The sequence below is a fragment of the Juglans regia genome, chromosome 10 (assembly GCF_001411555.2).
Source record: "Juglans regia cultivar Chandler chromosome 10, Walnut 2.0, whole genome shotgun sequence".
NCBI classification, from domain to species: Eukaryota; Viridiplantae; Streptophyta; class Magnoliopsida; order Fagales; family Juglandaceae; genus Juglans; species Juglans regia.
Window position 1 is genome coordinate 33,535,779 of NC_049910.1, and position 19,766 is coordinate 33,555,544.

Consider the following 19,766-nt stretch of genomic DNA (forward strand, 5'->3'; position numbering starts at 1 on the left):
TAGAATTCATCAAATATATTTCCTTACTACAAATTTATAAAACTAATTCACAAGAATCACAACAAAATACCAATTCATAAGAGACGTGTACAGAAAATTAAATTACTTGAATTAAATTTAGAGCTCGAAACCCCTCACTCTCACCATAGGCGGAAGCTGAACGGAGGTTGAATCTCGGATTGAAGTTGCACGAAAGAGCAACAAGGAACGGCGGTATGCTGGCAACAGAGACACGAGACGTGAGATGCGAGATGCTTCACTGAATCACTAGTTCAGAGTCCATCAGACGCGAGAGAGAAGGGAGAAAGAAGAAGGAAGACCGAAGAAGGAAGAAGGAATGAGGGATTCGGGGAAGGGGGTCCTGCGTTTTGGACCCCCCCAGTGTGATGAAACGACGCCGTAATTTCGGAGTCGGAATCGGAGCGGATGTCAGGCGGAGTTAGAAATTTCAGAATTTTGCACAACCCTAATTACTACCTTATTACTATCCATTTTTTTTATTTGATTTTTTTTTAATTTTTTACCTTACTCAATGATTAAAGAAGTGATTATTAGTAAAATTATATATTTTTTTAATTTTTTCTTTGTGATTAAAGATGTTAAAAAAATACTTTAAAAAATGAGAAAAAAATAAAAAAATTTGAAATACACTTGAATAGTAGATCAGTAGTAATAGGATAGTAACCCTGTCACTATCCTTTATTTAGATCTATTTTTTATTGTAAATTATTCACATTTAAGATTTTAATTTTCTAATTTTTTTAAAAAATTTGCTGTTATTTGTAAACTTAAACAGATATACATGTTTACTACAAATCCGAGAAGTTTTAATATCTATTTATTATTATTATTTATTGTTCAAATTATCTATTTATTATTATTATGTATTGTTCATATCTCTGGTTTTGATCTTTCATTTTTGGGGAAATAATTTTTGTTCATAACATGGAACCCTCAAACAATTTGAAAGCTTCATTTTTTAGTAAAGCAAAAGAGCCCAGATATCCTCTTTCTCATTGAAACTAAGAGCTCAAGGGAGAGGATTGAAAAAATCAGGAATAACATTGGATTTGATAAAAGTTTTACTATTAATGCAAACGGGGGTAGTGGAGGGTTGGCAATGATGTGGAATTCAGCTATTGACATAGAGGTGCACACTTACACTAGATACCATATTTCTATTAAGGTTAATGACTCAAAACTTGGGAAGGTGTGGACAGTCACAGGGTTTTATAGCCACTCAGTAACTGCAAGAAGAGAGGGAAGCTGACAACTACTTAGGTCTTTACAACCTATAGACCATAGTCCATGGTTGTGTATGAGAGACTTCAACGAAATTCTTTATCAACATGAAAAATGGGGAGGATCTCAAAGACCTTTTGCTCAAATGCAAGGATTCAAGCAAACTTCACAAGATTGTGATTTAAGTGACATGGGTTATAATGGACTCAAACATACCTAGTCTAACAACAGAGAAGGATCAGTATTCACCAAGGAGAGGTTAGATAGATCTTACTATGTTTCCATCAATAGAGGTTACAACAATAGCAACAAGCTCTTCAAATCACTATCCTCTCTTAACAGTCATGAACACTCAGACACAACCTGCAAGAAGGAAAGAAAGATTATTTAGATATGAATACAGTTGAGGCATCAATACTGACTGCAAAGATTTAATTTCAACAGCTTGGCATGTTCAAATCAGAAATGCAAACTCGTTAGAAGGTTTGAAAAATAAGATGAACAATTGCAAGATACAATTAATAAAATGAAGTAAGAACAAAGAAAAGGAAGCCTCTGAGACAATCAAGATGCAGCAAGCAAGGATTTTACAACTTTAAGCAAAAAACAAAGGTTTTGACATTCAATAAATCAAACAGATTCAAAGGCAAATTAATTGGAAATTGGAACAAGAAGAAGTGAAGTGGAAACAAAGGTCCAAATAAAGATGGCTTAAAGAGGGAGATAGAAACACAAGTTACTTTCACAAGTGTGCTTCTCAAAGGCGCAAGATCAACACAATTAATAGACTCTATAATGGAGAGGGGCAGCTTCAAACTTCGTCACAAGTCATTAATAGGATTTTCCAGGACTTCTTCACAAATATGTTCTCTACTTCAAATCCAGAGAGTCAATAGAAGTGTTGTAGAGACAATGTTGAGGTTGGTCACAGAAGAGATGAACCAACTGCTTCTGAGAGATTTTGATTTTTCAGAAGTTCAAGATGCAGTTCTTAATATGAATCATATGAGCTCCCCAAGTCCAGATGGGTTTTCAGCTAGTTTTTTTCAACAACATTGAGATATAATAGGTAAGAAACTATGTGAGGCAGTTACTAAAGCTCTCGACACAAACAATTGGGACAACTCTATTAATGAGACATTCATAGTTTTAATCCCAAAAGTAAAACATTCCACTGTTGTAACAGAATTCAGACCAGTAAGTTTGTGTAATGTGATGTATAAGGTTATGGCCAAAGTAATAGCAAACAGAATTAAGAACATTTTTCCAAGCATAATTTCAACAACTCAGACTGCATTTATACCAAAAAGAATGATAGTAGACAGTGTGATAGTTGCATATGAAGCTATGCATTCAATGAAGTCCAAAATGAAGGGTTCCAAATGGTATATGGCTCTTAAGAATCAAGATGGACATGAGTAAAGCTTACGACAAATTGGAGTGGTCTTTTATTGAAACTGTAATGAAGAAGATGTGATTCAACAGAAGATAGATTGATCTTATTTCAAAATGCGTTTCAACAGTTTCTTACTCACTATTAGTCAATGGAATCCCACAACCCAAATTTAAACCATCTCGTGGAGTTAGACAGGGTGATCCATTATCACCCTATCTATTTATTATATGTTTAGAGGCACTCACTCAAATGCTCAACGTGGTAGAGATCACTAGGCATATCACAGGGCTTCCAATAGCTAGATGAAAATTGCATATCAGTCATATGTTTTTTGCATATGATTTTTTGTTATTTTGCCAAGCAATAGATTTGGGATGGAGGAAAATGATGGAGCTTGTTAGTCAATATGAGCAATCATCAAGCAAGAGAATGAACAAAGACAAGTCCTCTCTTTTTTTTTCAGTAGAAATACCAGAATCTCAACAAAATACAACATAACTAGTATGGTAGGGATTAGAGTCACAAAATCACAGGAGAAATACCTAGGCCTTCCAGCTTTGGTAGGCAGATCAAGAAGCAAAGAGTTCAAGGCTATACTAGACAAAGTCAATGTCAAAATGAGCAACTGGAAGCACAAATTTTTATCACAAACAGGGAGAAAAATTATGCTCAAATTTGTCATTCAAGCTATTCCCACTTACTCAATCTAAGTTTTTAAACTCCCTAAAACCTTATTGAGACAACTAAATAGCATGATGAGAGGGTATTGGTGGGGTCAAGTAAACCAAGAAAAGAGAACGAACCGGATGAGTTGGTCCAAATGGGGAAATCAAAAGACATAGGATGACTAGGATTTAGAGACTTTGAAAACTTTAACCTTGCAAAGAAAGGTTGGAGTTTTCAGGTTAAAGTTTTCAAGGTTGGAGTCCTCTTATATCCTAATTCTTTATCATCAAGAGTTTTGAAGCTCAAATACTTCCCCAAATTTGATTTTCTTAATGCAAAAATGGGAAGCAACCCCTCCTACATATGGAGAAGTATACTTTCAGTAAGAGAGCTTCCACAACAAGGACTTCAATGGAGAATTGGCAATGGGAAGTCAGTAAGAATATGGTTTGATCCATAGCTGCCACAACCAACATCTTAAAAACCTCAAAGTGGCAATAAATCATTAGGGAAAGAAGCTAAAGTGGAAGCATTAATACTGCTAGGTAAAAAGGAATGAAACCTCCATTTAATTCAGGAAGTGTTTTGCAACAGGGAAACTGATTTAATTAAGTAACTACCAATCAGTCAAAGCAATCAACAAGCCAAGTTGATATGGATGAACAGTGTTAATGGTTACTTTACAGTGAGGAGTATATATCATTTACAAGGGGAATTGCAAGACAAGAAAAAAGGCCAAAACTCCTACAACAATAATCAGAACAAACAGAATTTTCTTTGGAGAGCTTGTCTATGCAAAAAGGTCAGACTATGGAAGATTCACATACCTACAGCAGTCAAGAATTTTCTTTGGAGAGCTTGTCGAAATATACTGCCCACCAAGACTAATCTGTACAAAAGGAATATATTGGATGATCCAAATTTCCCAATGTGTCTTATGGTGCTTGAAACCATTGAACATATATTGTGGGAGTGTATCTCAGCTAATGATATATTCAACCAACTATCCAGAAAAATTCAGAAACGCTAGTGGTCATACAAGAGCTTTAGGGAGTTAATGGAAGACATGGTGAACAAGTTAGACAAGCAAGAAATGATAGAGTTGTCCTTAACTCTCTGGAATTTCTAATGGAGAAGAAATTAGTTAGTGTTCAAGAACATTTTGATAGACCCCCAAACTGTGATACGCAAAGTAAAACAATTGCAGCTGGAATTATGTACAGTCAAACAAAGACATGAGCATCAAGTCTTTGCAGAAATCAGAAGGGCCATTACATGGAAATGTCCACCTCAAGGTTTTTGTAAAGTCAACTGGGTGTGGCAGTTGATAAAAAATATTGTAAAATAGGAATAAGAGTGGTAGTAACATATGAAGAATGTAATTTTTTGGCTACCTTGAGGAAAAAACAAGACTCAATGCCTAATCCCTCTAGCAGAGGCCATAGCAGCAAAGTTTGGAATAGAATTGGATATGAGGAAAGTCACCCCCAAAGGAGACTCCAAAACAGTAGTCAATGAACTCAATCAATAGAAGCAAAATGGAAGCTCTACTTTGGGATGATCATAACTAATACTCAAGCTACAATGACAAAGTTGGAAGCATGTATAGTCTATCATATAAACAAGGTGGGCAACTCTATTGCCCATAGTCTAGCAAAAGTAGCTATATATGTATCAGATTACATTGTAGACATGGAGGAAACTCCAATGTTTTATGAGATCATGTAGAACAACATGACATCAATGAAGGATGATGTTTCTCAAAAAAAAAAAAAAACTATGTAAATTTTGTATATGTGTTCAGTTGATTTATTTCTCGTATTTTTTCTCTTATTGTCCTAACATATTAGACTTAGCACTTAATTTCCAACTAACTCTGCCCTAATAACCGAACTCGATAATCAAAACAGTTCTGCTATATACAGTCTCCCTCGTGGAGTCACTAGCAATGTTTTGAATACCGTACTGAAAGCCATACCAGTCAAGGCATTGAAACGAAATATTTCGGTACCAATACTGTTTTGGGATAGTCGATATATGAATAAATTATATATATAAATATATATAAATTATATTTCAAAATAATAGTCTATATATTCATAAATTATAAATAGTCTAATCTGAATTGAATGTCAAAAAATAAGCTTGTAGTTTAAAAAAAAAAACTGATGGCCGAAATCTCGGCCGGTACCGACTGAAATATAGGCCGATATAGGCCAAAATTGAGGCCGATACTAGTACCGGCCGGTATTTGGGCCGGTATGAAACTATGGAGTATCTGTACCCGCCTAGCGGCCGGTACGGAAAATTTCGACAGTATCGGCCAATACAGTACGAAATTAAAAACCATGGTCACTAGTGTGCACTCTACTAATGTAACGATATGCCATGTCAGTCGTTGTTTTATATATATAAAAAGAAAAAAGAAAAAAATTAAGTTTTTGCTGATTATATCAACTAATCTCTGGTGTATGTGTCCTTGATCAGTACTGATCTTCTTGCGCTTTGATTGACTACAATTATTTCATTTTGTCTTAATTACTCTAAGGTCAATTTGCATGAAAGTACCACGTAACATATATGAGCTCAGAGCGTCCAAATTATGGAAAAATGTCGACCATCCAGCCTCCCGTGTATCAAAAGCCACATTAGTGGCACAAATTAAAGAGGAAAATTAAGTAGATCATGATATTTCTGTCCTAATTGAATATGAAAATTATATAAAGAGTAATGATAGAAATAATTATGGATTGTGTAAGTACTGCATATTTTTTTAAAAAATAAGTCGTCCATTATTAAAATATTAGTTTTTTTTTATGTGTGTCATATATTTACTCATTTTTTTCAAAAAGAAAGCGTAACGTTTGCATATTTTATAACTGTAAATATCATTTATCTTATATAAATTAAACACTTCAATTATTATGTTATATATATAATCACCCATCCCATCTTCAATAATATGTTGTACACAATTAATGGAGGAAATCACCACCACAAGAAAAATGAACCGAGTTATTTTCTTATAGGATATCAATGATTAATTTTCTAATCCAACATATAAATCGAATCAACCCTAAACAACAAATCTAGATTATTACCAAATAAATTGACCCTAAATCCAGAATGCATATGACCTAAATAAATCAACCCTAAATCCAGAATGCATAATAAACAAAACAAACTTATAGGGTAATGGCTAAATCTGGTCAGTTCGTTCCAAAGCACTCGATGGAGAGGAGAAAGAGCATAGGGCACGAGGGTGAGAAGAGAGAAAGAGAAAAGGGGAGAGGAGAGAAAAAAGAGAATCAGGAGGGGAGAGGAAAAGAACAACTAGGAGGGGAGAGGAAGAGCAGAGAATCGAAAGGGGAGAGGAGAATCAGGGAGGGGAGAGAAGAGGGAAATGAATAAAGTTGATTCAATAAGGTGTGATCCATTGTAAGACAAATACATCTCATACATGTTGAAATCCTATTGGCCGGTGTGAAAATGAGCATCACACCGGACCGTTTTCGAGCTTTTCCCTTTGTTTTTATATATGCGGCTTGGTTAATTATTCAAACCAGATATAAAATTTGTTACAATTTTTTTTCTTTTTTTTTTTGTGGATTTTCAATATGGCAGCTTGGACCATGGGGCAAAAATCTAGGAAAATTTTTTGACTAGTTTTTAGCTCTAGATTGGATCCACCGAATTAGAGATTACTTTAATCTTGTATTCTTGTAAACTTGTCACAATATTTTTATCATCTGTGAAAAAATTTCTCTACAACTAGATAGATGTAGACATATTACCTAACTACATAAATTGTATCTATGTGTAGTTGATTTTATTTCTTGTATTTTATTTGTCTTATTGTCCCAACATATTAGACTTAATACTTTCCATCTAATTATGACCTAATAACCGAGCTCGATAATCAAAACAATTATGCTATATACAGTCTCCCTCGTGGAGTCATTGTGCACTTTGTTGATGTGGTGACATGCCATGTCAATCGTTGTTTTATATATATATATATATATATATATATATATATATAAAGAAATAAGAAAAAAATTAAAGTTTATGCTGATCATGTCAACTGATCTCTGGCGTACGTGTCCTTTATCAGTATGGATCTTTTTATGCTTTGATTGACTACGATTATTTCATTTTGTCTTAATTACACTAATGTCGATTTGCAAGAACTTAACACGTAACATATATGAGCTCAGAGCGTCCAAATTAAGGAAAATGTCGACCATCCAACCTCCCGCGTATCAAAATTAGCCACATTAGTGGCACAAATTAGAGAGAAAAATTAAGTAGATCATGATATTTCTTTCCTAATTAAATATGAAAATTATATAAAGAATAATGTTAGATATTGTCATGAATTATATAAGTATAGTGTATTTCTTTAAAAATAAGTAAGATATATTATTGAAATATTAATTTTTTTTATATCAATCAGATATTTATTTATTTTTTAAAAACGAATGTGCAATATTTATTATTTTATGATTATAAAAATTATTTATTTTATATAAATAAAACACTTTAATTATTATGTTATATATATAATCACCCGTCCCATCTTCAATTATATATTGTACACAATTAATGGAGGATATCACCGCCACAAGAAAAACGAGCCGAGTTATTTTCTCATTGTGAACCCATCTTTACGAATTACTACCATATATATGAGACATGACGTTGCATTCAACTGACAATTCAAAGCGAGGCACCAGAGTCGCACGCCACGTTGTGGAGAAAGAGTTTGGTTGGAGATTAATGGCTCTCGTCTAGACGAGTGGCTACAACTCGAAGGCTACTACTCCAGCAACCTTGTCATTTTTCATCCTCGGCCGCCGGCCTAATCCTGTCCTATAAAAAAATATTGTCTTTTTCGGGTACCCGTACGCATCTAGCCTCTTCTTCATCAATCTATTTGTCTGAACACTAATGGCTCATTTATTTTTTAAAAAAATGAGATGATATAAAATAAATTAAAATTAAAATTTTAAATAAAATATTATTATAAAATATTTTTTAATATTATTTTTATTTTATAATTTAAAAAAATTAAATTATTTATTTTATTTTATATAAAAATTTAAAAAAATTAAAATAATAAGATAAGATTAGATGAAAAGTTTTTAAAATTTAAAATTTTATTCTTAAAAATAAACGAGACATAAATTAAGTTTTCAATTGTTTACGTAAATTGACGTTATGAAATAAAAGTTAAATAAAATATTATTAAAATATTATTTTTATTTTAAATTTTAAAAAATTTATAATAATTAAAAGAAAAGAAATTATTTATTTTCACAGACGAGGCCACCTGGTCAAGCTAGCAGGGACACCTGTGGAACACAGCAAGTTTTAATTAGATGCTATAAATTTAGCTGGCCAGATGGATCATAGCATGGGACGTCGACGTTTGTTCATCATGGACTGCTTGGTCTTGATCATGGTAGCTCTGAATATCATAGAGGCTGCAACTGCCGCAACAACATTCGAGGTTGGAGGCAGCCTAGGATGGACCGTACCTCCGAACACCTCATACTACGCCACCTGGGCTAGCTCCAAGACATTCGCCGTCGGCGACACCTTGGGTACTAATACCTTCTACTACTACTTCTACTACAATCACTCATTATAACTACTTTACATCACGAACATGAGATGATGATTAATTTGCAAAAGTTGCATGAACAACTTGGATTTAATTTAGTTTATGGGTACCGCGTAACGTACGTAGCTAATTAATTTAGTTTGTGATGAGCAGAATTCAAATGGAATTCGACGCACAATGTGTTGGAAGTGATGACAAAAGCTGAATACGACGGCTGCACAAAGACGAATGGGCCAATTTGGGAAACCAGTCCTGTAGTTACCACCGTTACCGCTGGCACGCGCTACTTCATCTGCAGTATCGGTACTCACTGTGCACGCGGCCAGAAGTTAGCTGTGACATCCGTGGCATCAGCCAACGTACCCACAACACCACCTGGATCATCAGCCTCCAGCTTCCCCACTGCTTCTGTCGTCTTACCCGCAATTCTCTCCACCATAGCCATCTCTTTTATCTTTGTTATCTAAGATCGATGCGCCCCCCAACCCCCGCTGGCATATTGTATATTAACATGATCCTCTAATTTTTCTTTTGCTTTTTAGTACCTGTTATGTTAGATGATCATATATATAATGTCCAGTATGAATTACCATCAGTTCACTACTTGCCTTAGTAAAGTTTTTTTATTAGATATTGGGTTTGATGAATTCTACCCACAATCAGTATGAATTACCTCTCTCTCACTCTGCCTCTCGCACAAGTTGCAATTCTCTGAAGCCCGAATGGTAAACTTTTTCTCCTCACACCGACTCTCCTCTCCAAATTCGCATCTCTGTCTCTATCTCTCTGTAGACTCTAAAGAATTTTGAGAAAACTGTCTCATGATGGAACAGACAGAGTTTCTAGTATTTATAAGGGAGTATTACATGTTTACTTACAGAAAAGGAAGGAACTATACAAGAATAAAAACAGAGCTGTACGTGCCAAGAATAAAAAAAATGAAGCTGTACATGTCAAGAATAAAAAAGATTACAAGCTAAAAATAAGGGATGCAGCAGAACTTCTGGAATTAGATGGGTGTGTGCTAGCGTGTGCTGGCGTATGCTATCATCTTGAGGAGAATGGTTATTAGAATCTCTATTTATTCCGCTCTTGCCGAATCCCTTAGAGTTTGTACACCTTACATCATGAGCTTTGGTTTTTCTTTGACTTTCCCCTTTCTCTAGAGATTTTGCAATCAAAACCCTAGCTTGATTTTCGTCTTGGGAACCTGTAATAATGTGTCAATACATTTATCTGTTGCCTTTTAATTTCTGTCTAATATGTTTCTCTTTCATGAGTGAATGGATGAGAGACAAGTGGCAAAATTAGGACCATTGAAGTTAATAAGGCTGAAACTGTTCTCACGTGAGGTGCCCGTGCTTGAAGCTGCCGTATTATGGATTTGATGTCACTGGATCATTCCACGTGTCAACATTTTTTTTATCATATATATATGTAGCTTCCGTGTTGTAAACCCTAGATTATTCTCATTTTCGCATTCTGTTGTTTGAGGCGGCTTCGATACAGAGAGAGAGAGAGAGAGAATAGAGAGGGGAAATCTAGGGTTTGTAAAGGTTTTTCACTTGTAGAAGACAATCACTGTGATTTTTTTAGAGTGAGGGCTTTATATATACATGTGATTCTGAGGCTTCTCTGTGAAGGACATTGATCATCAATAAAGCTCTGAGGCCATTCCTACCGTGGACGTAGACCATTAGGGTCAAACCACGTACATAAGTTGTGTTGATTCTGTATTTCTTTACTTCTTTATTTCTTTGATTACTATTTTCATTATTGCTCGATTTCTTGATATCTTTGATTCTGTTGAAAGGGGTTCTGGATTTGTTGTATATGTTTGGTTCTACCTGTGAATGTCTGCTATCATATTTTCTTTATTTGAGTTCTGCATACAAGAACTCTTGAACAAATCTTTACAAGATCATAACAAGTGGTATCAGAGCCAGGTGGATGGGGACCATGAGGTTTGATATTAAAAAATTCACGGTTGAAAATGATTTTGGGCTATGGAGGATTAAGATGAGGGCATTGCTAATCTAACATGGACTGCAAGATGCTCTCCTTGGTGAAAAAAAAAAAGGGATCTTCCTCGAAAGAGAAAGACAAGAAGACTATCTAGAAGGACATTCTCCAGAAAGCTCACAGTGTCTTAATCCTCTCTCTTGGAGATAAAGTCTTGAGAGAGGTGGCCAGTGAAGATACTGCTGCGGGTATATGGCTGAAGTTAGAGAATCTTTACATGACTAAATCTTTAGCCAATAGACTTCATAAAAAAACCAAATTGTATACCTTTAAAATGATTTCTGGAACACCAATAGGACAGCACATTGATGACTTTAACAAAATCATTTTAGATTTAGTAAACATAGACATTAAGGTGGAGGATGAGGATTAAGCTATCCTCTTGATGAGTTCATTGGACTCATCAAACCAAAGCCTAAAAGAGACTATAATGTTTGGTAGAGACTCACATTAGATGAAGTACAATCTGTACTTCACACTAGGGAACTTCAAAACAAAGGGGAGTCTAAACAAAATCATGGGGAAAGCTTGATAGTTAGGGGCAGAACAGAAAAGAGAGAGAAGAGGGGCAAAAATGATGTTAAAAAATTTAGGTCTAAGTCAAATGGAAAACACTTTTAATGTTTTCATTGTCACAAGGAAGGGCATTTTAACAAAGATTGCCCTGAAAGAAAAAACAACTTTGAGAATAAACCTAAAGAGGCAGGCGATGCCTCTGTGGTGTTAGAGGGATATAAGAGTGTTGAGGTTCTCACTGTGGGTGAAGTAGACTAAAAAACAGAATGGATAATGGATTCTGATTGTTCTTTTCATATATGTCCAATCAGAGAATGGTTTGAAACATTCTCCGAGTTAAATGGGGGGCAAGTAATTCTAGGAAATAATAAGTTCTACAAAATCATGGGGATAGGGTTAGTTAGATTGAAAATGCATGATGGTATTGAAAGAGTTTTGAGGGAAGTCAGATTTATACTTGAGTTAAAGAGAAATTTAATTTCTCTTAGCATTCTTGATTTATCAGGATATACCTTCAAGTCTGAGGCAAGGGTTATTAGGGTTACAAAAGGCTCTCTAGTTATTATGAAAGGGGTTATTAAAAATGGTTTATACACACTACTTGGAAAAACTATAGTTGGGGAAGCATTCCCTATACAGAACATTGTAGAGGACCAATCCGTACTATGGCATAGGAGACTTGGACATGTAAGTCAGATGGGCCTTTTAGAGTTGCAAAAACAGAGGATGCTGAGTGACCAAAACTTAAGCAATTTACTGTTATGTTAATATTGCATTTATGGGAAGGCTAAGAGGGTTAGCTTTAAGTCAGCCACTCATAACACAAAACAAACTTTAGATTATGTCCATTCTGACCTTTTGGGACCAGCAAGAGTAAGTTCTCATAATGGAGGGAGTTACTTCCTATCCATTATAGATGATTACTCTAGAAAGGTTTGGATTTATATCTTAAAGAATAAAAGTGACACTTTTGATAAGTTCAAGGAGTGGAAGTCTTTAGTGGAGAACTAAGTGGTAGAAAACTCAAGGTTCTAAGAACTGACAATGGCTTAGAGTTCTTGTCTAATGAGTTCAACATGTACTATAGAAAAGAGGGAATCCTTAGGCATAAGACAGTGAGGGAAACCCTTCAACAAAATGGGTTAGCTGAAAGAATGAATAGGACCATCTTAGAAAGGGTAAGGTGCATGTTGTCCAATTATGGGCTGCCCAAAACCTTTTGGGCAGAAGCTGCCACTACTGTTGTATACCTCATAAATAAGTGTCTCTCCTCTGTAATAGGGTTTAAAACCCCTCAAAAATTATGGTTTGGAAAACCCCCCTCATATAACCATCTAAGAGTTTTTGGGTGTGTTGCCTATGCACATTCAAAAACTGATAAACTGGAACCTAGGACACTCAAGTGCATTTTTATAGGGTATCCTGAAGGGGTTAAGGGGTATAAACTTTGGGCAGATGAACCTGGTAGGTACAAGTGCATTATAAGTAGGGATGTGACTTTTAATGAGTCACAAATGGCTCGAGTACAGGGAGATATACCAAACCTAGGAGCTGACAACTCCTTAAAGGATTTGCAGGTTGAAGTGGAGCAGGTTAACACCCAACCTAAACCTGAACTTGTAGAAGGATGTAACTCTGAGGAAGAAATCTCAGGGAGCATGGATCAAGGTGGAGTTAGCTCCTATAACCTGGTTAGAGATAGGCAAAAGAGAGTTATTAAACCACCTATAAGGTATGATCAAGCTGAACTTACCATGTTTGCTCTAACTGTAGCTAATGAGGTAGTTAATCAGGAACCTAGGTCCTATAAAGAGGCTATGAATTGCAAAGACTCCTCTAAATGGATTTTAGCCATGCATGAGGAGATGGAATCCCCTAAACAAGAATAAAACTTGGGTTTTAGTGACTAAACCTCAAGAAGTGAAACTAGTTGGATCAAAATGGATCTATAAGAAAAAGGGAAGTATACTAGGGATAGAATGGACCAGGTATAAGGCTAGGCTAGTAGCCAAAGGCTTTACACAGAGAGAAGGAATTGACTTTAATGAAATCTTCTCTCATGTGGTTAAACACAGCTCAATTAGACTACTACTAGCTTATACAGCTTTTGAAAATCTGCATCTAGAACAATTGGATGTTAAAACTACTTTTTTGCATGGAGAACTTGAGGAAAAAATTTATATGCAACCTCCTGAAGGTTTTACACATGAAATAAAAAATAATCAAATGTGGCTTCTTAAAAAATCTTTATATGGTCTTAAACAATCACCTAGGCAGTGGTATAAAAGGTTTGATACACACATGATTAGTAACAATTTTAAAAGGAGTTGCTATGATAGTTATGTCTATTACAAGAAAGAAAAAGGAATTTATGTTTATCTCCTTTTGTATGTTGATAACATGCTGGTTGCTTGTAAAGACACTGGTTTAATTGAACAAGTTAAATGTATGCTAAAATCAGAGTTTGAAATGAAGGAGCTGGGTCCCGTTAAGAGAATTTTAGGAATGGAAATTGAAAGGGACAGGGATGCAAGAGTGTTACACTTATATTAGAAAAATTACATTTCTAAAATTCTGAAGAGATTTGGTATGGAATATGTAAAACCTGTCAACACTCCTTTAGGTCAACACTTTAAATTGTATTTAGATCAAACCCCTAAAACAGAACTTGGTATTAGGTTTATGCAACAAATTCCCTATACTAGCATGGTGGGAAGTATTATGTATGCAATGGTTTGTTCTAGACCTGATTTGACATATGTTGTGAGTGTTGTTAGTAGATTTATGGGAAATCCTAAAAAAACTCATTGGCAAGCCATCAAATGGGTACTTAGGTACCTGGCAGGCTCTACTGATTTAGGTCTCAGTTTTTGGAATAATGTTGAAAAAGGGTATGGGCTAACTGGTTTTGTAGACTTTGATTTTACAAGAAATGTAGACACAAGGAAGTCCTTAACTGGGTATGTATTTACTGCTTTTAGGGGAGTTATCAGCTGGAAATCACACTTACAATCTGTGGTAGCTTTGTCTACCACGGAGGCTGAATATATATTGACTGAAGCTGTAAAAGAGGTCATATAGTTAAAAGGTATTATAAGTGAGTTAAACATTTACAGTGGCAACATCACAATACACTATGATAACCAAAGTACACTACACTTAGCTAAAAATCAAGTTTTCCATAAAAGGTTCAAACATATTGATATAAGGCTTCATTTTGTAAGGGATGTTATAGAATTCAAAATAGCATGTGTGGAGAAGGTCTCAACTAAAGATAACCCCTCAGATATGATGACTAAATCTCTCCCTTGTTCTAAGTTCAGACAATGGTATGGCAGTCTAGAGTCTGTCACCTCTAGACTGCCATACCATTAGAGGGACAATGCAGGAATAAGCCAATGATGAGGGTTGGTGAATACTTGGCAACTAAATGTTTTGCCATGGTGGAGATTTGTAATAATGTGTCAATACATTTATCTGTTGCCTTTTAATTTCTGTCTAATATGTTTCTCTTTCATGAGTGAATGGATGAGAGACAAGTGGCAAAATCAGGACCATTGAAGTTAATAAGGATGAAGTTGTTCTCACGTGAGGTGCCAGTGCTTAAAGCTGCCGTATTATGGATTTGATGCCACTAGATCATTCCACATGTCAACATCTGTTTTATCCTATATATATGTAGCTTTCATGTTGTAAACCCTAGATTATTCTCATTTTCGCATTCTATTGTTTGAGGCGGCTTCGATACAAAGAGAGAGAGAACAGAGAAGGGAAATCTAGGGTTTGTAAAGGTTTTTCACTTGGAGAAGAAAATCACTGCGATTTTCTAAGAGAGAGTGAGGACTTTGTATATACATGTGATTTTGAGGCTTCTCTGTGAAGGACATTGATCATCAATAAAGCTCTGAGACAATTCCTGCCGTGGACATAGACCATTAGGGTCGAACCACGTAAATAAGTTGTGTTGATTCTTTATTTCTTTACTTCTTTATTTCTTTGATTACTGTTTTCATTATTGCTCGATTTCTTAATATCTTTGATTCTGTTGAAAGGGGTTATGGATTTATTGTATCTATTTGGTTCTGCCTGTGAATATTTGCTATCATATTTTCTTTATTTGAGTTTTGCATACAAGAACTCTTGAATAAATCTTTACAAGATCATAACAGGACCCAATCCCTTGCCCTAGCTTTAGCTCGGTTTTCAGCCAGATTTATTTATTTTGATCTGGATGGAAATATGGGGTGATCTCACATTTACTGTTTCATATATGGAAGATTAGATTGATCACCTCTGAATCCTATCAAATCATTCTCATGAGTTGGTGGTTTACAAAAGTATTTAATTAGTTTGTGCTCTCATCAGACTCGTGGGGATGATGTTCGAGATGCATGTCTCGACATAAGCCATATGCATAGCCATTAGCCAGTGAAAACGTCCAAATCAACCAAAAAAGGACCCATATATGTCATGCAAAAGGCAAGTGATCACAACGTATATATGTATGTACTTCATGAGAATAAGCAGGCCAACCGTCCATTTGTGGTAACATTTTTCAATACAATCAAATTTTGCTTGAACATATTAATTATAAAGCTGCATATATAAATATATATATATATATAAATTAAGTTAAAATAAAGAGTTCCATCTGCTATTTCCAGCTCGTTGAAAACGTACACCAATTTGACTAGCTAGCACCTTAAATCTTAATTACCCGTTTCAACTTCACCGGCCAATAGCTAGCAATTAAATGCATCGTGTACAACTTTATAATAAGCTTCTTGAGTGGTACACAGTTCGTTACATGATTTACGTGAAGCACCAATATGATATTAACAATATCTGAACTTAGTTTTATAAAGTAATTGATCATGAATTGAAATCGGTACGTCCTCTTGATGATGCAATTAATGGGACCAATGCGCACCCTAATGTTGATGGACTCTCCTTCAACGGATGAAAAGTTATATTCATAATGGCTTTTTTCTCGAACATGCATGAGTCAAGAAATAATGGGACTAATTTTTTTTTTTTTTTATACATGAGTGGAGGTTCGAATATAGTTCGATCATTTGGAGATCAGACCTTATATCATCTGGTTTAAAAAGACTCTGGCAATGAAACCAAATTTATTATATTCTATTTTCCATTTTTCTTATTATTCAGAAAAAACTGGACGAATCCGGCAAAGCAAGCATGCATGTACGGTGTAGGGCTATTTTAATTTTGATTTCGATTCCATTTGAATGTTGAGATAATTTAAGATGACCTAAAAATAATATTTTATGAGTCTCATTGAGATATATTTAAATATAAATAAATTGAGAGTCCATATCCTAAAAATGAGCTCTCTCAATTTAATTTATGGAGGATTTCATTTTATAGGATTAACTCGTTCGTATAGCCAAACGCTACGTACGCTGCAGTGGTTTGACTATTCAAACTTGAAAGCTAGTACGTAGCAATGTCACCACAGCCATGCACCTTGTGGATAAAGTCTTAAAGCTAGCGATACATAGGAGAGTCTCATGGAGACGAGTGGCTATAAAATTTCTCTCTCTCTCTCTCTCTTTTGGGTACCCCTCTCTTCTTTTTCTTCTTCTGATCCCTTCGTAAGTACTTTCCATAGTTTCGCTTCTCTTATCTTCTTTAAGGGCAGGGACGACCTGAGAAACACAGTAAATTTATTAAGAATCCAGCCAGATAGCCTGCCGCAATTATAATATGGGTTTGATCATCATCATGATCAGGTACTTGGTCTTGATGGTGGCTTTCATAGATGCTGCAACTGCTGTAACACACGAGGTTGGAGACAGTACTGTGGGCTGGGACGTACCGTCCTCCACCTCCTTTTACACCACCTGGGCTAGCGCTCAGAAATTCTCCGTCGGCGACATCTTGGGTACGTACAATCACTACTCCTTTTACAAACATATAATATATATATATATATATATAATTAACCTGTTGAATTGTATACTTAAAGATTAGGAAAATAGTCTATTCATAAAGAAATTATATAAAATAATTTTATAAAATGATGTGATTTAACGTGATTCATCAATTTTAAAATTATTTTTATTATAAAATAAATTTAATAAATCAGATGAAATCCGTTAATTTTGTGAAATTATTTTATAGATGCGGCAGTACTGGAAAGATTACAGGGGAGTACTAATTTTGATTTTGATTTGGTTTCCCTTTTTGCGATTGAGTAGAATTCAAATGGACTGCGACGCACGATGTGTTGGAAGTGACCAAGACTGAATACGACGACTGCACAAAGACGAACGGCGAGCCTATGAGCACCAGTCCTGTGAGTGTCACCCTTACTAATACCACCTCTCGCTACTTCATCTGCACTGTCGGGCCTCACTGTACAAATGGCCAGAAGCTGGCTGTGACCTCCGTGGCAGAAACCAACTCAACCACAACGCCAAAAACGTCTCCACCATCCCCATCTGGCTCCTCAGCCTCCATGCCCACTGCTGCTCTCGTACCTGCACTTCTCTCCACCATAGCCATCATCTCTTTCCTGATCACTATATAAACCATTGTCCCCGGCCACATGCATTATATATTGCATGTGTAACATCATGATCCTCATCGATCTTTTCCTTCCGTTTGTTTCTTTGCTTTTAACGTCTACTTGTTATGGTGCTTCATCCTGTATTATTATTATTATTATATGTAGTGACTAATGCATGCTTACATGAGTATAATATTTTATATATATATATCAATAAAATCATCTCAGTTCAGTTTTGCTAAATTGTTTAGATAAATTGATATTTATAAATTTAGTTTGTAAAAGTTCAGTATAAATTCTTTTGAAAAAATAAAATTTACATTAAAAAATATATATACTTTATCTTAATAAATCTTTTTTATTTTTTTCATAGTGTTTGCTGTCAATTTAGTCACCATTGCTCAGTTATTTAATTAGTAAGCTAGGCTTTTAGGAAAGGAAAACACTACTTTCACATAAAATATCTATAGAAAATTTGTACCGAATTATTTATTTATTTTATAATTAAGGAAGTATTTTTTTTTAATAAATTTGTAATTTTTTTTATTTTTTTTTAAATATTAAAAAAAAATTTACTAAATCGGTAGACATTTTCTAGCTAGCTACCCACTAAAATGGAGGAGTTAATGGCCATTGGCCATTAATGTTTCATCGTGGAGCTACTTTCCTTCAAATAATGGAGAGTGGGTGGCCGACTACAGGTCACTACACCAAGCTATAAATGTTGAATTTCCAGACTTTACAAAGTCTGTCGCCGGGGGGGACAATTGAATATAAACGCAGGACTTTTGACCAATGCGTCTAAAAAGTAGAACTTGAAAGATGGGTTAGATAAATTAGCGGAGCAAAAGTCGTCTTGTCTCGAGAATTGCTTGATTTCTTGAACCTACTGCTAATGTGTAGTAGAGGTTGAACTTTTGCTTATAGAGCATTGCTCCTTTCAATTCATGGAATTGAAATTGTTCTTTTTGGTCCCATTGAATCTAACTACTTTAGGGATTGTTTGGAAAGTGAAATAATCTTATCTCATTTCAAAATTTTTAATAATTTCTCTTCAAACATCACTCAAATATAAATATTTTTCAATTTCAAATCTTCAATTTTTTCATTTAATCATTATAATTTTTTCAAACTTTCAAATAAAACATAAAACATAATACTACCTTTTCAAATTTCAGAATAAAAATAATATTCTAATAATATTTTAACTTTATAATATTTCTATTCACTTTTTCTCTCAGTTTTCAAAACTAAATAAAACATTTTAACTCAAATTATTTTACTATTATTCATAGAATTTTTATATCATCTCACTTTCCAAACAAGCTTTAATGTTGCCTAGGGTTTTACAGATTCATGATCAATCTCATGAGAAATGATATTTGCAATCAGTCTTAAGATGTGCAAGCCTCACGCACAAATTTTTAAAAAAATAAATGAATATACAATCCACATAAAAAAATTTAATTTTTTAATAGTAGACTCCACTTTTTTTCAAAAAAAGTACTCAAAATTTACATATTCTAAAATTATATCTAGCATTACTTAAATTTTATAACCTTTGGGGTTTGAAGAAACCCAGCATAATTTGGATCTTAGGGGTGTCCAATAAATATATATATATATATATATATATATATATATATATATATATGGTGGGCCTAAAACATGATGAATAATAATAGGCTAATTACTTCTTCGCACCCATTTACTACTCCTTTTATTTTTTTAAATTTTTTTTAAATTTTTTTTTTTTTTTACTTAAT

General features: G+C 34.5%; 2 protein-coding genes across 2 annotated transcripts; both read left to right on the forward strand.

Annotated features, from left to right (window-relative positions):
* Nucleotides 1-8,702: 8,702 nt before the first annotated feature.
* Nucleotides 8,703-9,502, forward strand: LOC118343683 (cucumber peeling cupredoxin-like). The gene is made up of 2 exons (XM_018958747.2): nt 8,703-8,910; nt 9,084-9,502. Exons 1-2 carry the CDS (start codon nt 8,709-8,711, stop codon nt 9,395-9,397), a joined length of 516 nt encoding a protein of 171 aa, XP_018814292.2. The 5' UTR covers nt 8,703-8,708; the 3' UTR covers nt 9,398-9,502.
* Nucleotides 9,503-17,020: 7,518 nt separating this feature from the next.
* Nucleotides 17,021-18,243, forward strand: LOC108986208 (cucumber peeling cupredoxin-like). Its single transcript, XM_018958748.2, has 2 exons — nt 17,021-17,373; nt 17,690-18,243. The coding sequence occupies exons 1-2, from the start codon at nt 17,196-17,198 to the stop codon at nt 18,019-18,021; spliced, it is 510 nt and encodes a 169-aa protein (XP_018814293.1). The 5' UTR covers nt 17,021-17,195; the 3' UTR covers nt 18,022-18,243.
* Nucleotides 18,244-19,766: the final 1,523 nt, after the last annotated feature.